At 38.4% G+C, this 18,600-nt stretch overlaps 1 protein-coding gene across 3 annotated transcripts in view; it reads right to left on the reverse strand.

Annotated features, from left to right (window-relative positions):
- Window positions 1-2,587: 2,587 nt before the first annotated feature.
- LOC131242152 (uncharacterized) overlaps window positions 2,588-18,600 on the reverse strand; it is a 33,871-nt gene continuing 17,858 nt past the window's right edge. For 2 of the 3 annotated variants that reach the window (XM_058240600.1, XM_058240606.1), the window contains exons 7-13: window positions 15,642-15,718; window positions 13,382-13,551; window positions 8,084-8,137; window positions 3,847-3,956; window positions 3,594-3,707; window positions 2,997-3,125; window positions 2,588-2,911 (exon numbers count right to left, since the gene is read on the reverse strand). In XM_058240600.1, coding sequence (XP_058096583.1) covers window positions 2,884-2,911; window positions 2,997-3,125; window positions 3,594-3,707; window positions 3,847-3,956; window positions 8,084-8,137; window positions 13,382-13,551; window positions 15,642-15,718 — 682 coding nt within the window. In that variant the 3' untranslated portion in view covers window positions 2,588-2,883. The remainder of the gene's footprint in view (window positions 2,912-2,996; window positions 3,126-3,593; window positions 3,708-3,846; window positions 3,957-8,083; window positions 8,138-13,381; window positions 13,552-15,641; window positions 15,719-18,600) is intronic. The other variant, XM_058240615.1, reaches the window with a different exon arrangement.

The following is an 18,600-nucleotide window of genomic DNA, read 5'->3' on the forward strand; positions in this document are numbered from 1 at the left end:
TTTTCATCTACTTTCACATGTTGAGACTAGGAGTTATACCTGTAAAGAGTGGCCATATGCATAGATTAAAAACTCGAAATAGCTCGAATCATCTCACCTGATTCAGCTTGATTTTACCAGATTTCACCAAAAGTTGAGAAAACCTCAATTTGGTCATGACTCATCTTCAGAAAAACCTGCTTGACTCGAAAAGGAAAAGAAAAAAAAAAAAAACTCTGACTTGGCAAAATTGATTCAACTCTACTAGGCTATTATAATCCTCTGTTATGAAATCTAGCCAGGTTGGCCAATTTCATGGGGTTGATCCTCCTCTTTATTAGGTTTCTATCTTGTACATTGAGACTCTCTACATTGGTTTCTATCTTGAGTTACAAAGAGATGGACAACTAGCTGTTTGAGGTGTGTGTTTGAGGAAGTTATTTCATTTATAGATTATGCTGCTGGGAGCCTGCAATCTGTAGATCTGACGAGCACCTGGTATGACTTTCATGTGCCATCATCTAAATACTTCCCACGAGTTGTCCTGATCTGACCTCACCTTTGTGTGAGTGGTCAGTTTTGTAGGTGGGTGATGATGCTACAGTTATAAATGAGGCAGCTGGGTTTAGTTCACTTGACAAAAAATAGCTTATCTACAAAGGAAAGATCTTTTGGCATCTACACCATCACTTCAGATGTAATATGGAGTTTTTTTTTTTTTTTTGGAAAATGTTTTACGAACTATGTTCAAAAGAAACATACACAGAGTATTTTATCTTAGGTTGTGCTTGGTTGCAATAAAAAATTATGAAATTTCATTATTAGTAAGTCTAAGTTGGTGCAAAATATCATGAAATTTCATGATTTCTGTTTCAGCCAAAACAGCCTTCACTAAGAAGAAAATGTTTTCAAAATATTATTTTACCTATCAAGCTCAATGTATGTGTTCATGGATTAGATTTATATATAGATTTAGAGACTATTCAATCTAATGTGCTATTGTGGGTCTAACTCAGACTTCCCAAGGTTTAGGATGATGAGTGCATCTGCTACATCCGTGGGAGACAATGGAGTCCTGGTTGGTCCCACGCCTTAGATCTGCTTAAGAAAAACCATTCTTTGATTTACTTGAAATTTCATGAACAAAGGAAGATGAATAGTTTCCCCCATTAGAGAGAGATGTTGGAAGTGGGACCCATGCTCATGATGCCCTTGTTGAGGGAGGAGCCATCGCGTGCATACATCCATAGGAATCATTTTGCATATGGTATGTGTCCTGGAATAATGTTACATTGACCAAATACCATGGCTGCATTTGATCTGCAAAACTTTTTTTCATCAAACTGAATCTCATTGGGGGTGGAAAACATCTCGATGTGATACAGCCCTTTCTATTTTAGTTGGGAAAGAACGGCAAAGTCCATCCGAACCGTCCAATGAAGAATAAGAGGAGCTAGCATGCACTGGCAATGCATCGCAACAACAGCTGAAGGCGGATTACGACATAATTACAAACCCGGAACTGTTAACTTCGGTTCCAGGAGTTCGAAGACACTGTAGCTACAGCACGGAAACACAAAGTGAAATAACTAGCTGAATAATTCACAAACAAAAATTATATATTTTTTTAAATCTCACTATATCGAGACTCAGACTTGGGGGCTTTCTTAACCTTCACCACGTTGGTAAAGACTGTTAACCTTCAATGGCCCAACCAGGTGAATGTGCCCATTGATATTGGATTTCATCTAGAATGGCAACCTCTAGGATCAGCCACTGCCCAAATCCCAAATTGGTTGGTTAGATTGGATTGTCAATGCAGTTTTAGAGGACATTATAGGCTACCTTTTACATGGTTCAGACACTAGGTTTTGGACAGTGAATTGTATTGAAGGTGGCCATTCAAACGAACGAATAGGATCAATGGGCACATTCACCGTAGAGGCTTAGTGAATGATAGCATTCTTCACCGATGTGATGAAGGTTTTATCCATTGTTCAAATTTCCAACTGTATTGCATGTTGCACTTTTTGGTATTTTGAAACAGTGCTGAGAAAAGTTCTCAAAACGTGGTTGATGATTCAGGGTACAAGAAACACACATGCAGAGCCAGTAGCAAGAATCCTACCAAACTCATTGTGGTGCAAGTTTATGTGGGGCCCAGGTGGTTCCACCTGTGGCCATACTGAGCGTTGGATGGCATCTATCATGGATAGCACATGGCCCAAAAATCACCATGATTGAATGATCAAATACATTTAAGTGAAAGGAAAATGGAAGGATGAGTAAAATGGCTGTGATTGTCCATTGGGGGTGGTTTTGGGGTCATGTATAATAATACATGGGGGAGCCCTCCTGCCCAATGGTCAACTTTGATTGTAGGTGGGCCCACATGGCCCCACATAAGAATTCCCACCTCTTATAAGGTTAGTAGAATTCTTACTGTATCATTGCTCCACATATGGTTCAAAACACATGACAAACCAAAGAGGAGTTAGAAGTCGGGTGTTTGTACAGCATATCCACAATGGATGAAGTGATGAACATACACATGCCATTGTCATCATCAAGGTGCTTGATTCACTAGAAACAACCAAACATTGATACAAAAGGGCAAAAAACTCAACAATATGTATTAACACAGGATTTTTCTTGACAACCTTTGTTTTGAAGTTTTCAAAAGCACAATACACATCCACATCAATTCCTAGCATTCATTTCAGATTCGAAAGCAATCCACTTCTCAAAATAATCCCTTCTTCCAAATCGAACTTAGGCACAACTTATGCAAGAACCTTCTCCTCTGCATGCTCCATTTAGAAATATCCGACTTCAAATGCATGGAAAGTTTCAATAGAAGCAGCTGAGTGACCTTGAAGACTTTCCAGTACTAAAGATGTTATCTTATAAAATGGAGCAGCTCCATTGTTCCCTACAAAGACATTGGTCAATTAGTTAGTAGAGAGACATAAAACATGTTCAAATCCTACTGTTGAAGAAAAGGAAGGGCTACCCACTTCTTTGGGTCTTCATAATAGCACAAGGCTTCTTGAAATTTAGTCCAATACGGGCCTGTCTCCTGAAGATTAACTTTCTCCGGCCCTCCTCCAAGATAAGCTTGAACGATGAACTGATGAGTTCTTTGCCTGTCATTTTTCAGGCATGAGGCAGCAGAGACCCATTTGTTTAGTGGTTATGATTCTCAAGTGCATTTGGCACATAATGTTCAATGATTGTGTCTTATCCATGTGACACGTAAGCGTGTTAATCCAAGCTGTTCCAATTGTGGACCCTAGTGGACGGAGAATTGCACTGATTTCTCTGGACAGACATCTGATTCCTCCCCATTGAAATTGATCATTTGTGTTTTTTTTCCCCGTAACCATTCACCTGATGAGAACCAATTGAATGGTTTGGATCATCCAATCCTTGTGGCTTTGGGGCTATGCACATCCACAATGGGGCCCGTGATTTGGACTTTTTGGATTGGCATACATCTATGTTATGTGTAGGGTAGATGCCACCACCAATGAACATGGCTTGCCAAATTCACACCAGAGTCTAGCAGACATTTGGTTAGAACATGAAAGATTTTGACATGTTGATAGACCTACCTCCCTTCATATTCTGATAGCCAGTTCAAGTAGGCTGCACCAAAGTACATGGATATGAATGGATGGGAAAGATCCTCTACAGAGGTAACTTTGTAGGCCTTATAGCCCAAATCCCTTGAAATTAAATGGAAAAGTAAAGAAGGTTTCAGCCTAGAGATCACACATCAAAAATTTGATTATATTAAAGGTACAATCATATGTAATCTCTCTCCATGCATGACATGAAGTTGGTTTCATGATGCCATAAACTTACTTGTAAAGCCACAAAGCAAGGGGATACTCAATTCCCATTATTCCACTATGTGGACCCACTCCATTCACAAACCGCATGCTACGAAGCTCAGCGATGGCAGCTAAAACTGTCTGTGTATAGGATACGTTTTAGGAAAATAAGCTTGGTTATCATCGAAATGCAAATCGAAAAGAGGTTAAGAGAGATCATGGAGGAGAGGCATATGGAAAAGATAGAAATAAAAGAAAAATACACTTAAAGATTGGCTTAAGATGCGTTACAGTGCCGCTATCTTTAAGGTGATATTCGCACCCTACTGATGTTTAAACCAGTTTGCAAGAGGATTATATCAAATCCATCTCCAGGATAAAAATAAGCCTCCTCTCCTAAATTGGAGAAATGTGGGCTTCGGCCTGCAAAAACGAAAAACCACACCCTAAACACACTTCTGTAGTATACACCCCTGACTTCTTTATTTTTTGAAGCTTAAACCTTGACTTCTTTTTTATTAGAAATTTACCCCCTAAAATTCTGCAAATTCTGCAACTTTTCAAAACATCCCATAACAAGAGAACAATGGAGAAGAAAATGGAAAGGAGATTGCTGGAGTTGTTTTTCAAAATGATGCAGAGATGGATTTTTCTATACCAACAAGGGACGCATGTACTTCATGATGGTGTCTTTCCATTGTCTCTTCATAAATTGCAACTCTCCACCAAGAATTTGAATTAGAACAAAAAAAGATTTATTCACCAAGATTCACCATGAATCACAAACAAAGGTTCGCTAAGAATCACCACAAGTCACTACTTTTTTTCAGATTTTATGCTTGAAAAACCCAACAAATTTTTCATTTTTTTAGAAGAAACCCACCAGTTCAAACATAAAAGAAGATTGGAAAGTAATGTTTAGAGACAAGTGAAAAGAGAACTGTGAAGAAGGATGTTTGATTCACATATTTGCAAGATCTAGGCCTTTAATCAAGCAAGCCCCATCATGAATGTTCCCTAACCCAACAATCAAATTGATTTAATTCAACATCACCAATCCCCTATGCTTTACATTCTAAATCATGCGATCTGATTTGGGGGTCTTTTGTGAACAGGGTTACTATCTTTACCCACTTGAAATTTACGTTTGCTTTTTTTTTTTTTTTTGACAACACAGGGTGTCCCCGCCCCTTTTGAGGCGGGACCATTCCATGTGGATGCAAGCAATCACCCACAACCATGTGCATTGGGTAATGCCGGGGAGGGGAGTCAAACCCATGCCTATAGGGACCAAACCCACAGTGCTGGTTGCTCGCCCAAACCCTGTCGAGTCCCACTTGAAATTTATGTTCTATACTTTTAGCACTAATTAAGTTGTAACATAAATTTATATATAGAATGTAGAGATATGCATGCTATACCGCAATGCATGTGGCATCTATCACAATAACATTTGTTATTTCACATATAAATTAAATTATCAATTTGTATTATATATATATATAAAAGTACATTGCTTATAGTTAGGGCATGTTCACCAAAAGTTTAGTCTTGTATAGCGTAAGTCAAGCTTGTTGGTCTTGTATGTTTTGGTCATGTTTTCCTACAATAATAAATCTTATGTTGTTTATCAAGCACCTAGAAAAAGGAAGGATTACTTGGCACATGTGGTGCTAAGGGTGCAACTTGTCCATGGAATTTCAAAGGGAACGATCATCATTGAATCATGATTATGGGATAGGGACGTATTATTGTAATAACAATTGTGGACAAGTGGTTCTCATGGCTTAGCGAATCAAATGGTTGATTTGATGATCCCCATGGTAGATAGGATGTGTTCAATGGTCTCCTAGGTAGAAGATCCCATCCATCCAATTCAAAGCTCTTCATAGTTGATTATAGAATTTTTATTGTATATTTCTTTGGACTCTCTGTTTGATTTTGTGTTAGTTAACTAGTTGTCAGTATTAACTTGACCTAACTCGATCTAACCTGACCCAACCCATACTATGTTAGCATTGAGTATTCAATACCTTGGCTTGGGTAGCCAGGTTGGGTTGTGCCTCAGGCCAACTCCCCTTTAGGTTTGGTTAGGCTTGGGTTGACCCTTAAACCGACGTAACCTACTTGAGTTGACCCTATGCAGCACATATACACAATGACAATTGGCACATGTGGCGCATATGTGGAACTATAAAATGTCCAGTAGCATGTGCATGTAGGGTGCTTAAAGATGTACGGTGACAAAAGTGGGACATGTGCGGTGCTTGACGATGTATTATGTCACACAACTTAGCACATGTGGCAAATGCAAAACTTGAAGTGAACTATAAGGTTAAATGTGGCACATTTGTGGAGCTTAAAGATGGACGGTGACATTTGTGGCACACCAACACGTGCCACAAGAGAATAGTCCAACATATACCATAACATGAACAAGCAGGTCTCAAGATTTTTTAGGAAAAGAAAGGCCCTAAAATAGTCAAAAGAGTTGGACAACTTGTCCTTGTTTTTCTGTTTCTATGGTAGAAAAATAGTAGGCAAACCATTCGAAAGAGGCTTGTCCCTGATTGACTAATCAGGAACTGAACTTTTGCTGCTACTAAAAAAAACCTTATTGTATTACTTGAGCGACCCCTAGCAACCATGTATTGAAGGAAGAAGTGTACTGGTTCTTTTTCCCATACATCATACTTGAGAGAAGTAGGCCACAGATGGTAACATGAATCTTTGAGAATTTACCCTAGGGATCTCATACAAATCGAATTGATTCACAAACTATAGGAGAACTTGCAAACACAAAAACCATAATCAACAATGAAGATGCTTTATTTAGGAGAAAATCAAGATGATAAAGGATTCAAAATCACTGGTGTATAACAAATAATCCACAGAAATGACTTCATAGGTAAAAAAAGAAGAAGATAAGAAAGAAAGAAATGAACTCAAGATTTAGGTGGTCAAAGCTATCAGACCTTTTTCTCTTCACAAAAAGCCTTTAACATGGGGATCAAGGCTGTAAATGGGCCTTTTACAAGGGGAAAATGTATTTTCTCAGTCCTCCAAAATTGCAAGACAGGACTTTCAAATTTGACTTTCCCCACCAATCTGATTTGAATCATGCATGTTTTTTTTTTCTGAAGGATGATGGATTTTTATTTTATTTTTTTGAATCATGCATGTTAGACCAATTTGAGTCATGAATGCCATGTATACAATTTCTGAGAGCATGCATATTAACCATCACACTCTTCCATAGCATATAACAACTCCCATTATACAATGCTCGGGCCGAGAGTTTGTAATTATATGATATGTACAGAGTTTCAATTTTGTATATGTGCGACATAAGGTTCAGATTTCAGAGATCCAAACTATTGATAGGATATGCCAACCATTTAATTTCCACTCTAAATGAATCCAAACCTTTTGCCATCTCTTCTTTAGTGAATCAAAGCATATCTTACTCACTTTGATGACAAAACATAGGGGTTTCATATCCAATTCATCAGTGTCCTGAATGTTTCTCATCCTTCTAAAGTGAATCATATCTGCTTCTTAAGTATTAACGAAATCCCGATCATTCCCATTTTTCATGTTATAAGTTTCTTGTACATTTCCTCTGATGTTTCGCAATTTTTTTTTCAATAGTTTCTTCCTTGCTTCAACATTTTTCTTTCTTTTTTTCCTGTGTGTGTGTGTGTGTGTGAATTTGTTTCCTAGTGTGGTAACTATGGCTACAAGTACAATATATTAAAAGCAATAAGTTGGCATCCAATTTAATCTTGACTGACTCCAAGCAAACTTTCTGAGTCAGAAAGAGTTGATTCAAGTATAAATACTGGGCCAGACTATGGTGCACGTTCGCTACAATTTAGTAAATTGTCAGAAATTATCCACAGAATAATGTGGCATACGTGAATGTCTTTCCAGGCCAAGAAAATTGCTAACCACATCTGCATGCATGTAGACACAAACCATTTGTGAGTTGCCACAAAAACAGTTCATAAGCTAGCTATTGAAACTACATGTGTTTAGAAACATTTTGATCTGTAATGTATCCAAGGATAAGAAATGCCAAATGATAAGCATCAACATGGAACATCAAGAAAACAACATCTCGCATGCATGCTACTAACCAGACCACTCACAGCAACTTAGTAAAAGCTGTGAACTACCTAGCATAAATTAACTCAAGAAATTTAGCCAAATTTAGTTCTGCATCAACACAAAAGCCCTAAGATGTCTAATAGCTTCGGTCAACTTACAGGTCGTACTCCCTTCCTGTTGAAATGTCTTGAGATAATAATCTCGGAAACTGCCTGCACATCAACTTTTAGATAAGAGACCTTCATTGTGAAACTATTGTGAAACTAAATAAACTTTTGAATAAGAGATTGGCATGGAGATAGTGAAAACAAGTGGATATACTGTGTCTAATGCCAATACCATTATCAAATTGCAACAACCTTGTAACTCCTAAGATTTTCACACGTTCTGATCAATCTGAACTGATCAATAGACTTTCCCAGTCTGTAGATGAACCAACAAGGAAAACATGGCAGTTGTTGGCTGTTTCTAACATTCAATCTGTAAGTTTTATTCTGGACTGCTGAAAAGCTTCTCTTGACTGTAGAAATGGTTGATGAATCAGATATAGTCATGGGTTTCTAGTTTGTGTGAATTCCAAGCTACGGCTCATCCAGGAGGTATTCCATTGATTGGATGATGTATATCAATTGCTTTAGTGATTCAATTTAAGGGTTAGTTGTAATGTAACACCCCGGTCCCAACGGTAAGAAATTGTCTGCTTTGGCTGGCACAATGTCCACCTCACGGCTTTGTTCTCGCAGGTGGAAGCGGTTAGCGAATCACCCGCAAAACGCGTCTTACCCTTGAAGGCCGAAGCCCGGTGCCTGTCCAACCGGGCTGTGGTCCTCAGTCGGGTTGGTGACGAGCCTTCGAAAATAGACCGCCAGCTGTCAAGGAAGTGGTGCGCCTATCCCACATCGGAAAGGGAATGCCTAAAGATTTGGGCTATATGTGGGGCTTCGGACTTCAAGGGTAAGACGTGTTTTGCGAGTGGTTCGCTAACTGCTTCCACCTGCGAGAACAAAGCCGTGAGGTGGACATTGTGCTAGCCAAAGCAGATAATTTCTTACCGTTGGGACCGGGGTGTTACAAATGGTATCAGAGCGAGGGCGCTCTATCTCCCGAGGGGGGGTGGGTGCCTGCCCAGCCAGGTTGTGGTCCTTAGTCGGGTTGGTGACGAGCCTTCGAAAATAGACTGCCAGCTGTCAAGGAGGTGGTGCGCCTGTCCCACATCGGAAAGGGAATGCCTAAAGATCTGGGCTATATGTGGGGCTTCGGCCTTCAAGGGTAAGACGCATTTTGCGGGTGGTTCGTTAACCACTTCCACCTGCGAGAATAAAGCCGTGAGGTGGACATTGTGCTAGCCAAAGCGGACAATTTCTTACCGTTGGGACCGCGGTGTTACATGCAATTGTGAAATCCACTAAATAATAGTGTAGCCATCAATGTTACCTAAGTCTGAGAACGGGTATCAAGTATTGTAACTATTGGGAAAGGTGGATCCTCCAAATCCTAGTTCTCAGTATGAAGGTACGACTAGGATTGGTTACACTCATAAGTATACTACATTAAATTACTCCCCTAAAAATATCACAAATTTGTAATCCAATTGGTATGGTTCCCAACTCTAAATAACTAAAATCTTTAAATTTTAAAACCCTATTATATATGGATATAAGTCTTGGAGAATGGGGGCCCTTATCTAAGCGTTCAACTTTGGTACTTTTTTTTTTAAGGATATGAATGTCATGAAGACACATGGTATATAACAAAGAGATGGTGACAGTTTTTTCATTTGGTACGACTAAATAAGATTCCCCTTTATCGCCATACTTATTCATTGTAGTGGCAGAAGCATTTAACAGTATGCTAACCAAAGGCCAAGAGGCAAGGCTCATTTCAGGCTCTCGTGGAAACCTGGGCGGCACAATTATATCTCATCTCCAATTCGCGGGTGATACACTTTTTATTTTGTGAAGCGGATGAAGCCATGGTGGATGGCCTATGGAAAATAGTGGGGTGTTTCGAAGTGGTGTCTGGGCTAAAAATTAATGTTTCAAAAAGTGAGATGCTTGGAATAGGTTTATCTAATGAAGAACTATCTACTGTTGCAAACGTATTTGGATGTGGAATGGGATCTTTTCCATCAACGTACTTGGAACTTCCATTATGTGTAGGCAAACCCCTGAAGCATGTGGAACAAGGTTATAGGGAAATTTCAATGGAAATTATCGAAATGGAAAAGCAAACACTTATCCTTGGCGGGTCGAATTAATCTTATCAAGGTAGCATTATTGAATCTCCCCATCTATTACATGTCCTTATACAAATGCCTGAAGTTGGTGTTGGAAAATTAGAAAAATAATGAAGGGATTTCTTATCCCAAGGGGCAGAAGACAAATTCAAGTTCCACTTGCTCAAGTGGGAAGAATTGTGCAAACCTCTAGTTGAGGGAGGAGTAGGCATAAGAGATCTAGAAATTATAAACATAGCCCTCCTTGGAAAGTGGATTTGGAGGTTTGGAACCGAAGAAAGGAAACTATGGAGGGAAGTTATTGCCTCCAAGTACGGTACAAAAGTGAGAGGTTGGGAAACCAAGAGGTCATCTCTCTAAGGTCATCCAGAATTTGAAAGTCTATATCCACAGTTGCTCCTATAGTGAAAGCAGGAACGAAATTCTCCCTTGGAACTGATAATAAGATCCGTTTTGGGGAAGACACTTGGTATGGTGACAATCCCCTGGCGGCGGAATTCCCATCTCTAGTTCGTCTAATGCCGGGAATCAATGTGTAAGTGGCCTCCTGTTTCTCATATGATGGGGGGAGAGGTGCATGGTGCCCCCATGCCGAAGGGCCTTAACTGATGAGGAGACGCTCAAGCTTGCAAGGCTTCTAGAGAGGCTTCACCTGTTCTACCCTTCCCCTAATTTGTCAGACAGCTTGATTTGGAAAGCTACACCATCAGGAATTTTCTTGACTAAATCTCCGTATTCTATACTTTGTGGGGAGGGGGGGAATTCACGAGGTAGCAATTTCCCCTCTATTTTCGAGCATATGGGGCTCCCCCAAAAGTGGCTTCTTTTGCTTGGCTGGTGGAAAGACGCCGAATTCTTGCAGTGGACAACCTCCAGAAGTGAGCCATGATACTTCCCAATATTTGTCCTCTTTGTATGGCTAATGCAGAATCAATCAACCACATTTTTTTACACTGTCCTTTTGCTTTCCCGGTGTGGTCTCATCCTCTCAAAAAATTTCAAGTTAATTGGGTTATGCCTCATTCTGTTAGGTCCGTATTCTGGTCGTGGCACAGGGCCACCCTCCCAATGAAAGCGAGCCACCTGGTGCTTAACTCTTCTAGCAGCTCTATGGAATATTTGGGGAGAACGAAATGCTCATTGCTTTCACAACAAATCAGGTCCTTCGGAAGAGGTCGTTTGAAAATTCAAGAGGGATGTAATGGAATGGGCAGCAGGGTCTGACAGTGTGAATCAGTTTTCTCTTTTTGGGTCCAATATATAAAGTAGTCCCTGCTAGTAGTGTTGTATTTGTTGTTGTTTTGGCAGTTGCCTTTCAGCTAAATCAATAAAAATTAATCATCATCCTTCAAATAAATAATAAATAAGATTCCCCTTTCAAATTACCAAATAACAAAAATTCCATGATGGTTTTATACAAATGCATTGGTGAATTTGAAAATGCCATGAATTTGCACAAACGTGTAAAGTGAACAACTGCTGATAACATTAAAATTATTAAAAGCACTGGAAAAACTTGGGTCAATCATGGGCTATTGTTGCCTATGGGATATAATGGCCTATAGTTGCATGAAGCATGAAAGGAAGCAGCAACAGAATAGTCTGTGGGAGCAGGAAGGCCATTTCAAAATGCTAGAAAGTATAAATGACTAGAAAAAGTGGGAGCAGGAACGTGGCTTGAAGAGGGAGTAGTGCATTGGTAGAAGGTTCATGCAACTAAATTCTGGCTAGATGTCTTCACTCCCATTTACTCAGACATGAGTTCTATCCCATCCTTTTAATTTATCAACTTATCCATATTTCCAATCAAAATAAATCATCATCATCATCATCATCTAAGCCTTATCCCAACTAATTGGCGTCATCTACAAAAATCCTGATCCGCCAATTCCACTCTATCAAGGACCATGTCCTTGGTTAAACCATTGGTCATCATATCTTTTCTTACTACCTCCACCCACATCTTTTTGGGCCTTCCCCTTGCCCATCTAGAGCCTTCAACTTGAATCAACTCACTCCTAACCAGTACATTTCCCATTGAACTAAATTAATAAAGTTACCCATTTCCATTCAATTGTCACACACATTCCCTTTTCTCAATGTTCTTAATTTGTTGTGTTGTAGCCGAAAGAACCCAAAATGCTGTAAGACTGGAAATGTAGTAGGTGGGTTTACATGAATTTGTCATTGTAGAGACCATGGGTTGGTGACTGACTGTATGCTACAGATTTTGTCTGCTACACAAGCTTACATAGTGAACCAACACCTCTTTTGACCACTCCATTAAAGTTTAGCTTCGGGGGGAAAAAATCATGTTAACCATGGATCATTCTTATAAGAAATAGGGGAGCTCAAACCACTCCAGCAAGGAAGAAAAGGCATGCCTCAGTGTTATCTGAAGAAATCTTGAGCATAAACAAACTTGTAGAAAATCACCCAAAGGTAAGTAACTCTTTTTCCATTTGTCTAAGGTAACTATATAACATTATTTATGAGAGAAAAGGGAAAAAAATACATAAAAAATCAAATAAAATTGACTCGCTTGTATAGTTTCTACTGATTGTGACATACAATGATGATCAATAAGATTTTCTCATGTCCAAAAATGCTGGCTTTAGATATCTTGTAGATCTAGTAGTAGTACTGATCTTGTTCATTTATGGGTATATTCAACCACGGGTAAGTTTTCATCCAGAAGTTTCCTATTACAAATGAATGCCTAAGTGAAAGATTTTTTTTTGAAAGGTAACACTTAAGTTAATTTCATCACAAATAATGTGAGAATTGTTGTCTTCTTCCAAGTTGTTCATAAATGTGGATGTTATTTATATTAACAAATGCTACAATTGGATGATTTTCTTTAAACGTACACAAAATTGGGAGCAACATTATTAGTGGGGATTTATTCTTGGAAAATTATAGTAATGGTTCCTAGATCCTTTTTTAGTCCCTTGGGTTGCCCACCTCAAAAATGACAAGGAGTGGCTAACATATGTGAAACTATTTTTTAAAATAACATAATATTATAAATAATACATTAAAATTATATAAATATTGCATTTAGCAGTGTCCTTGAAGCTGGTGTGAAAATGCCCCTACATTAAACACACACTAAGAGTAGAAAAGACAATGAGGTCCAATGTAGGACCTTACTGTAAAAACCGAAAATGTAAAAAGAAAAACATTTATAAGTAGCTTTTGTCTTTTATGCTTATTATACCTTCACTTCCGCTCGGGAAAGGTATGGTCTTTTCTCTGTGTCATGCGAAAAGCGTACTTTTCCTCTTCTCTCTCCAGATTCTGTCCACTCTTTGAGGACATCGGGATGCTTCCACATCTCTTCCATATCCTCTGGTGAAGCTCTTGTATCCCAGTATGTCCATGCATCACCTGCTTTCATGTGGGCAACATAATGCATGATCCATAGATAAATACGAGAAAAAATGTTCCTGAAACATACACATTTCATTGGAAAAAAAAAATGGCTTTTTATATGATTTCTACTTCGAGTAGCTATTGGCAACCAAATCCTTTTACTAGGCCTGATTCTACCACCCTTACGGTTGTGATGCATGTGTTACAAGCTACAACAATATTATCATCACCACCACCACCATAGCTTTGTCCCAGCTATTTAGGGTCAGTTTTACTAAGCTCATTTTTCCAATCATATTTTAAATAGGAATTCCCATGATTACTTGGAAAAAGTTGTATGAGTGGCTGGCACCTGACTTCAACCTCTCTCTTGTGCCTTGGTTGGGACAGGCTAGCACATTGCTTCTAGGCAGAATTTTCAAGTTATAACAATAACAGCATAAGGGGTTAAATCCATCTAATACATAGAAAAAATGATGAATTAAATTTCTAGGTGATGTATTTATTGCTTTCTTGTATGGAGGAAGAGAGGGAGTGAAATTAATATATGTCCAAGAACAAGGTGGTTGAATTTAAAAGGAGAGAAAGCATTGTTATTTGGGAATAAATTGATAAAAGAAGGAAAGCCCAATTCTAAGGAAGAAGTTAATGTTTTATGGAATGAGATGGCAGTGTGCATTAAGTGGAGGAAAAAGTTTTAGCAGTATCCATAGGGAAAAGCCACTCTTATAAGGCAGTGGAATGATGAGTCGAAAAGGCAATTAGTGAGAAATAATCATGTTACAAGGCTTGGCATGCATTGATCCAAATATCAGCTATATTATCGATAATATCAGCAATATTATCGATATCGCCAGGTCAGCAATACCAAAATTGTCGACAGTTTAAAATTTTCAAAAATATCGCTGATACTTCCAATAATATCAACGATATCATCGATATTAGTGATATTTTAAGAAGAATCCCATATAAAAGTTCTTTGATGTCAGCAATACTATTGATAATATCCCTGATATCAGGGAAGTATCCCTTTTTTTTTGGTGTGTGGGGGGGGGGGGGGGGGGGGGTTAATTTGTTCCTTATGTGATTTTGATTGATCGACCTGGCTTTTATTGAATCGAAGTTTGAATTTAGGGAAAAATCTCAACTCAAAAAGAAGAACGGCGAAAGTCAAGGGTGATGAAAAATCCATACAAACATCATTTTTTTTTTCTTTTTCAATTTTTAGAATGGATTGCAATGAAAATCCATGTTTATGCATGATTCCCATGAATTGACATAGATTTGTGGCGAAAAAATTAACATTTAAGTGAAAAATAAGGGAAATTGGTGAAATCCTAATTTTGTATTTTTATATTGCATATACATGTTTTTAGCTGTTAATTAATGTCAGAATTTTATATATTAATGATTGGCTGATTTATTGATTGGCTACAAATTTATATATTTACTTTATACTAGTTTTTTCGATAACACAAGATTAGGCCCCTATAAAATGAAAAGTTATTATGTCTAGTTGTTTTTTGCAATATTTTTATTCCTACATGTGTAAACATGTGTCTTTTACTACCTCTCTAAGTATCATTGGAAAATTATACCTTTTTCCTAACATTTCACCAATGTTCACTCAGACAACGATATTTTTCCAAGTATTGGCAATACAGATACATGTTTTCATATCCCCAGTTATTGATACATGTAACAATACAAATACTCTGAAAATTGTTGGCAAGGGACTAAAAATGAGGAAATTTTAGAAGAATATCTAAATGCCAAAAAGAACACTAAGAAAGTAGTAGGTGATGCTAAACTTAAGGCATGCAATGATCTGTACCATAGGCATAAGCTACCCTATAACTAGCTTACCTCCCAAAAGATGGAACTTGTTGGCAAGAATGAAAGACCATAGAAGAGAACACTGACAATAACACAAGCCTTTTTAAATACAATCTTTTAATCCAAGGACAAATAGACTCGCATGATTTCCCAAGTTCATGAAGGAGCAATTTCTTAAGACTAGAATACCACTCAAAGCATTTTCACTATTAAAATCCAGATAGTGTCAGAATATCCTACAAGCTCGCCCAAGTCATTGAAGTGAATACCTGCCTTCGATGAAACATGTGCAGGGGGACCAGGAGCATGAGCTAACATGGCATGATTATCAGAGATTTGTGGTTCTCTGCACAGAAATTAGAAAATAATGATCAATTTCAGCACTTCTGTTTCCATCATACTCAGATAAAAAGTTGGTTGAAAGGCAAGTTGAACCACTAGATATGCATCCTATACATGTTCCCTCCTAGGAACAACCTGAAACATATATTGAAGCAATGAACTTCACTGTGCCTGCTTTGTGACACTCGAGTTGCACATCATATGGCACATAGTGTAAGTAACCTGGCCCAAATATCAGGCTGGCCCATTCATTATGAAGTATGTAAACAATGGATTGCTTAAAAGAATTACAGATGGTCCACATTCAATGTACACATGAGACCTGCATGATGTGTATAGAGGAATGACTTTTGAGCTCAATCATCGTCATGATGGGGCCCACCTGATGAATGGATTGGATGTCCAACAAACATGACAAGTCGGCATTTGAGAACATGTGAAGAATTGACGGGTGTGTTTGGATGTATAAAATTCGTCACTTCATGAATTAGTAAAGTTCATTAATCAGTAACCTCATGAAATTGGAAGTTTTCAATTTAGCAATGTTGTTGTTTGGTTGTTTTCCTGTTGAATTCATGATTCAGTTACTTTTCTGTTAGGCTACTTTATCATATTTATGTTTCGATAGAGAGATGGCCATCAGTAACTCATGTCCTTCAAGAATCACTTCAATCAAACAATCCTAAACATCTAACTGGTGCCCAGTGAAATGGAGAATCCGTGTCGACTAGAATGGAATTACAAAGAAGGTTCATCCTTCATGTGGGCTCCCCCATATCTCTCATGAATCATTTTGATCATAGAATCCTTACCATCTGAATAATTGTTAGCAAAATGGATGATCAAATCAATATAACGAAATGGTCCAGTGACTGACTGATCTAGACATCTCATCATGTTCATCCACCACTGATTGTCGATATCGTGAATCAAAATATCAACAATATCAACCGATATATCCCAGGATATATCATGTATCCCACATGTGTGATACGAAGCACACAGGTAGTGTCGATATATCCCACCTATTTGATTTGGTGAGCATTTTCAATTTTTGATCCATGTTTTTGCTGTAAATCACGTTAAACCAGTGTCAAATGGTTACAAATCTATGATTCTTCATGTTTTCGATCAAAAACCATTGGAACTTGGATTTCGAGATTTGGGGGAGATGGGTCAAGTTGCGGAAAATTGAGAAAAATCTAAATTTCTCAATTTCTCGGAAATCGGTTGCAATCTTTGTATCCAGATATAAAATTAAACATGTATGTAACCTAATCTAGTGATTCTTCTTTTTCTTTTGAATGTATTACTTGGGTTTTCATACACATCTTCTTACGTTTATAAATTATACGAATATACTTGCATCAGTTCAGTTGGAAAATGCATATATTAGGACCCCATACAAAGGAAACCCCTATTATGTGCACTTTTTTTTTTGTGATGTTTCAATTTCTAGGTGTGTATTGATGTCTTTTTCAACTATCCCGGAAGTTTCATTGAAAAAATCGACTAATTTCATAATGTTCCCATGTTTCCCAACATCAACGATAAATTATGCGATACAGCCAATATATCTCATGCGATAACCGATATGTATCCGTATCCCAAGGGTGCGATACATTACGCGATAATGATATTTAAAACATTGATCCTAACATCTGATCGATACACTATAAAAGGATGATCGAACTCAATTATAACAAAAATAGTAAAGCAATCAATCTCATTCATTATGTGGTTCTAACATTGGATTGCCTATATCTGTCAAGAATCACTTAAGTCAAATGATTTTATCCATCTTATTGATGGCCAAATGAACCACGCAATCCATATCCAATAGAATGGAGTTGTAAAGCATGATTTGTCAATCCTGTGGGCTTCACCTTGAATGTCCATATGTCTCAAGAATACCGTTTCTCTAATCAATTGTCAGCAATGTGGGTGTTTTTTCCTAGAGATGACAAAAATAAGAAGCCCACCAACAAGCGGGGAAGGAATACAACATGACACAAAATCAAAAGGCCCAAGAGAGATTCACAGTTGAAGCTGCCTTTACATAAACTACCCAATCCAAAACGAGACTTTTAGCCTTCCTAATAACCTCATCCATTGAGGCTTTTTCATCTGAAAGTATCGGCCATTACGAGCCCCCCAGATAACCCACAACATAGCCATGATGGTTAGCCTCTACACAACTTTACCGGCCTTCGGCATCACCCAATCGGCATGGAGCAATGTTAGGATTTGTGCTACAGAATCACATAGATATGGATCTAGGATAGCAATCCAAGAGCACCAAGCAATCGCAAGAGAACACAAAGATTTAACGTGGAAAACCCTTTCGGGAAAAAACCACAACACAAAGCGACAGATCTTCACTTTGAAAATAGAAATTACAAAGAGAGAGGACTTATCCAGTTCGAACAACCTCGAATCTCACCCGTGCTACACCCTTTGATAAACCTAGAACCCTTTTAGAAACCCTTGGAATGCCTTTAGAAAACCTTAAAATACCTTAGAATGGCCCTAGGGACTCCTATTTATAGATGGGAAACTCCCACTTATGCACATCCCTAGAAACCACCTCAAATTTACGCAGTCTGCGTAGAATCCGCGCACCATCTATGTAACCCTCAACTAGTCGAAGGAGGGCTTCGACCAGTCGAAGGGACCTTCGACTAGTCGAGCCAGTCCCTCGACAGGTCGAGCATCCCGAACTTACAAGATTTAAGGCATCTTTTTAACAACAATCTCCACCATGTCTTCAATCTTTAACCGTGTAGCTTCTTGACCTCTTCTCTTATCTCTGCATCGCATCATAGATTCAATCAACGCTTCTCGTGCACACTTCGTACTTCTTTTATGCCATCGCCAAGCCCAGAG

The sequence above is a fragment of the Magnolia sinica genome, chromosome 1 (assembly GCF_029962835.1).
Source record: "Magnolia sinica isolate HGM2019 chromosome 1, MsV1, whole genome shotgun sequence".
Lineage (NCBI taxonomy): Eukaryota > Viridiplantae > Streptophyta > Magnoliopsida > Magnoliales > Magnoliaceae > Magnolia > Magnolia sinica.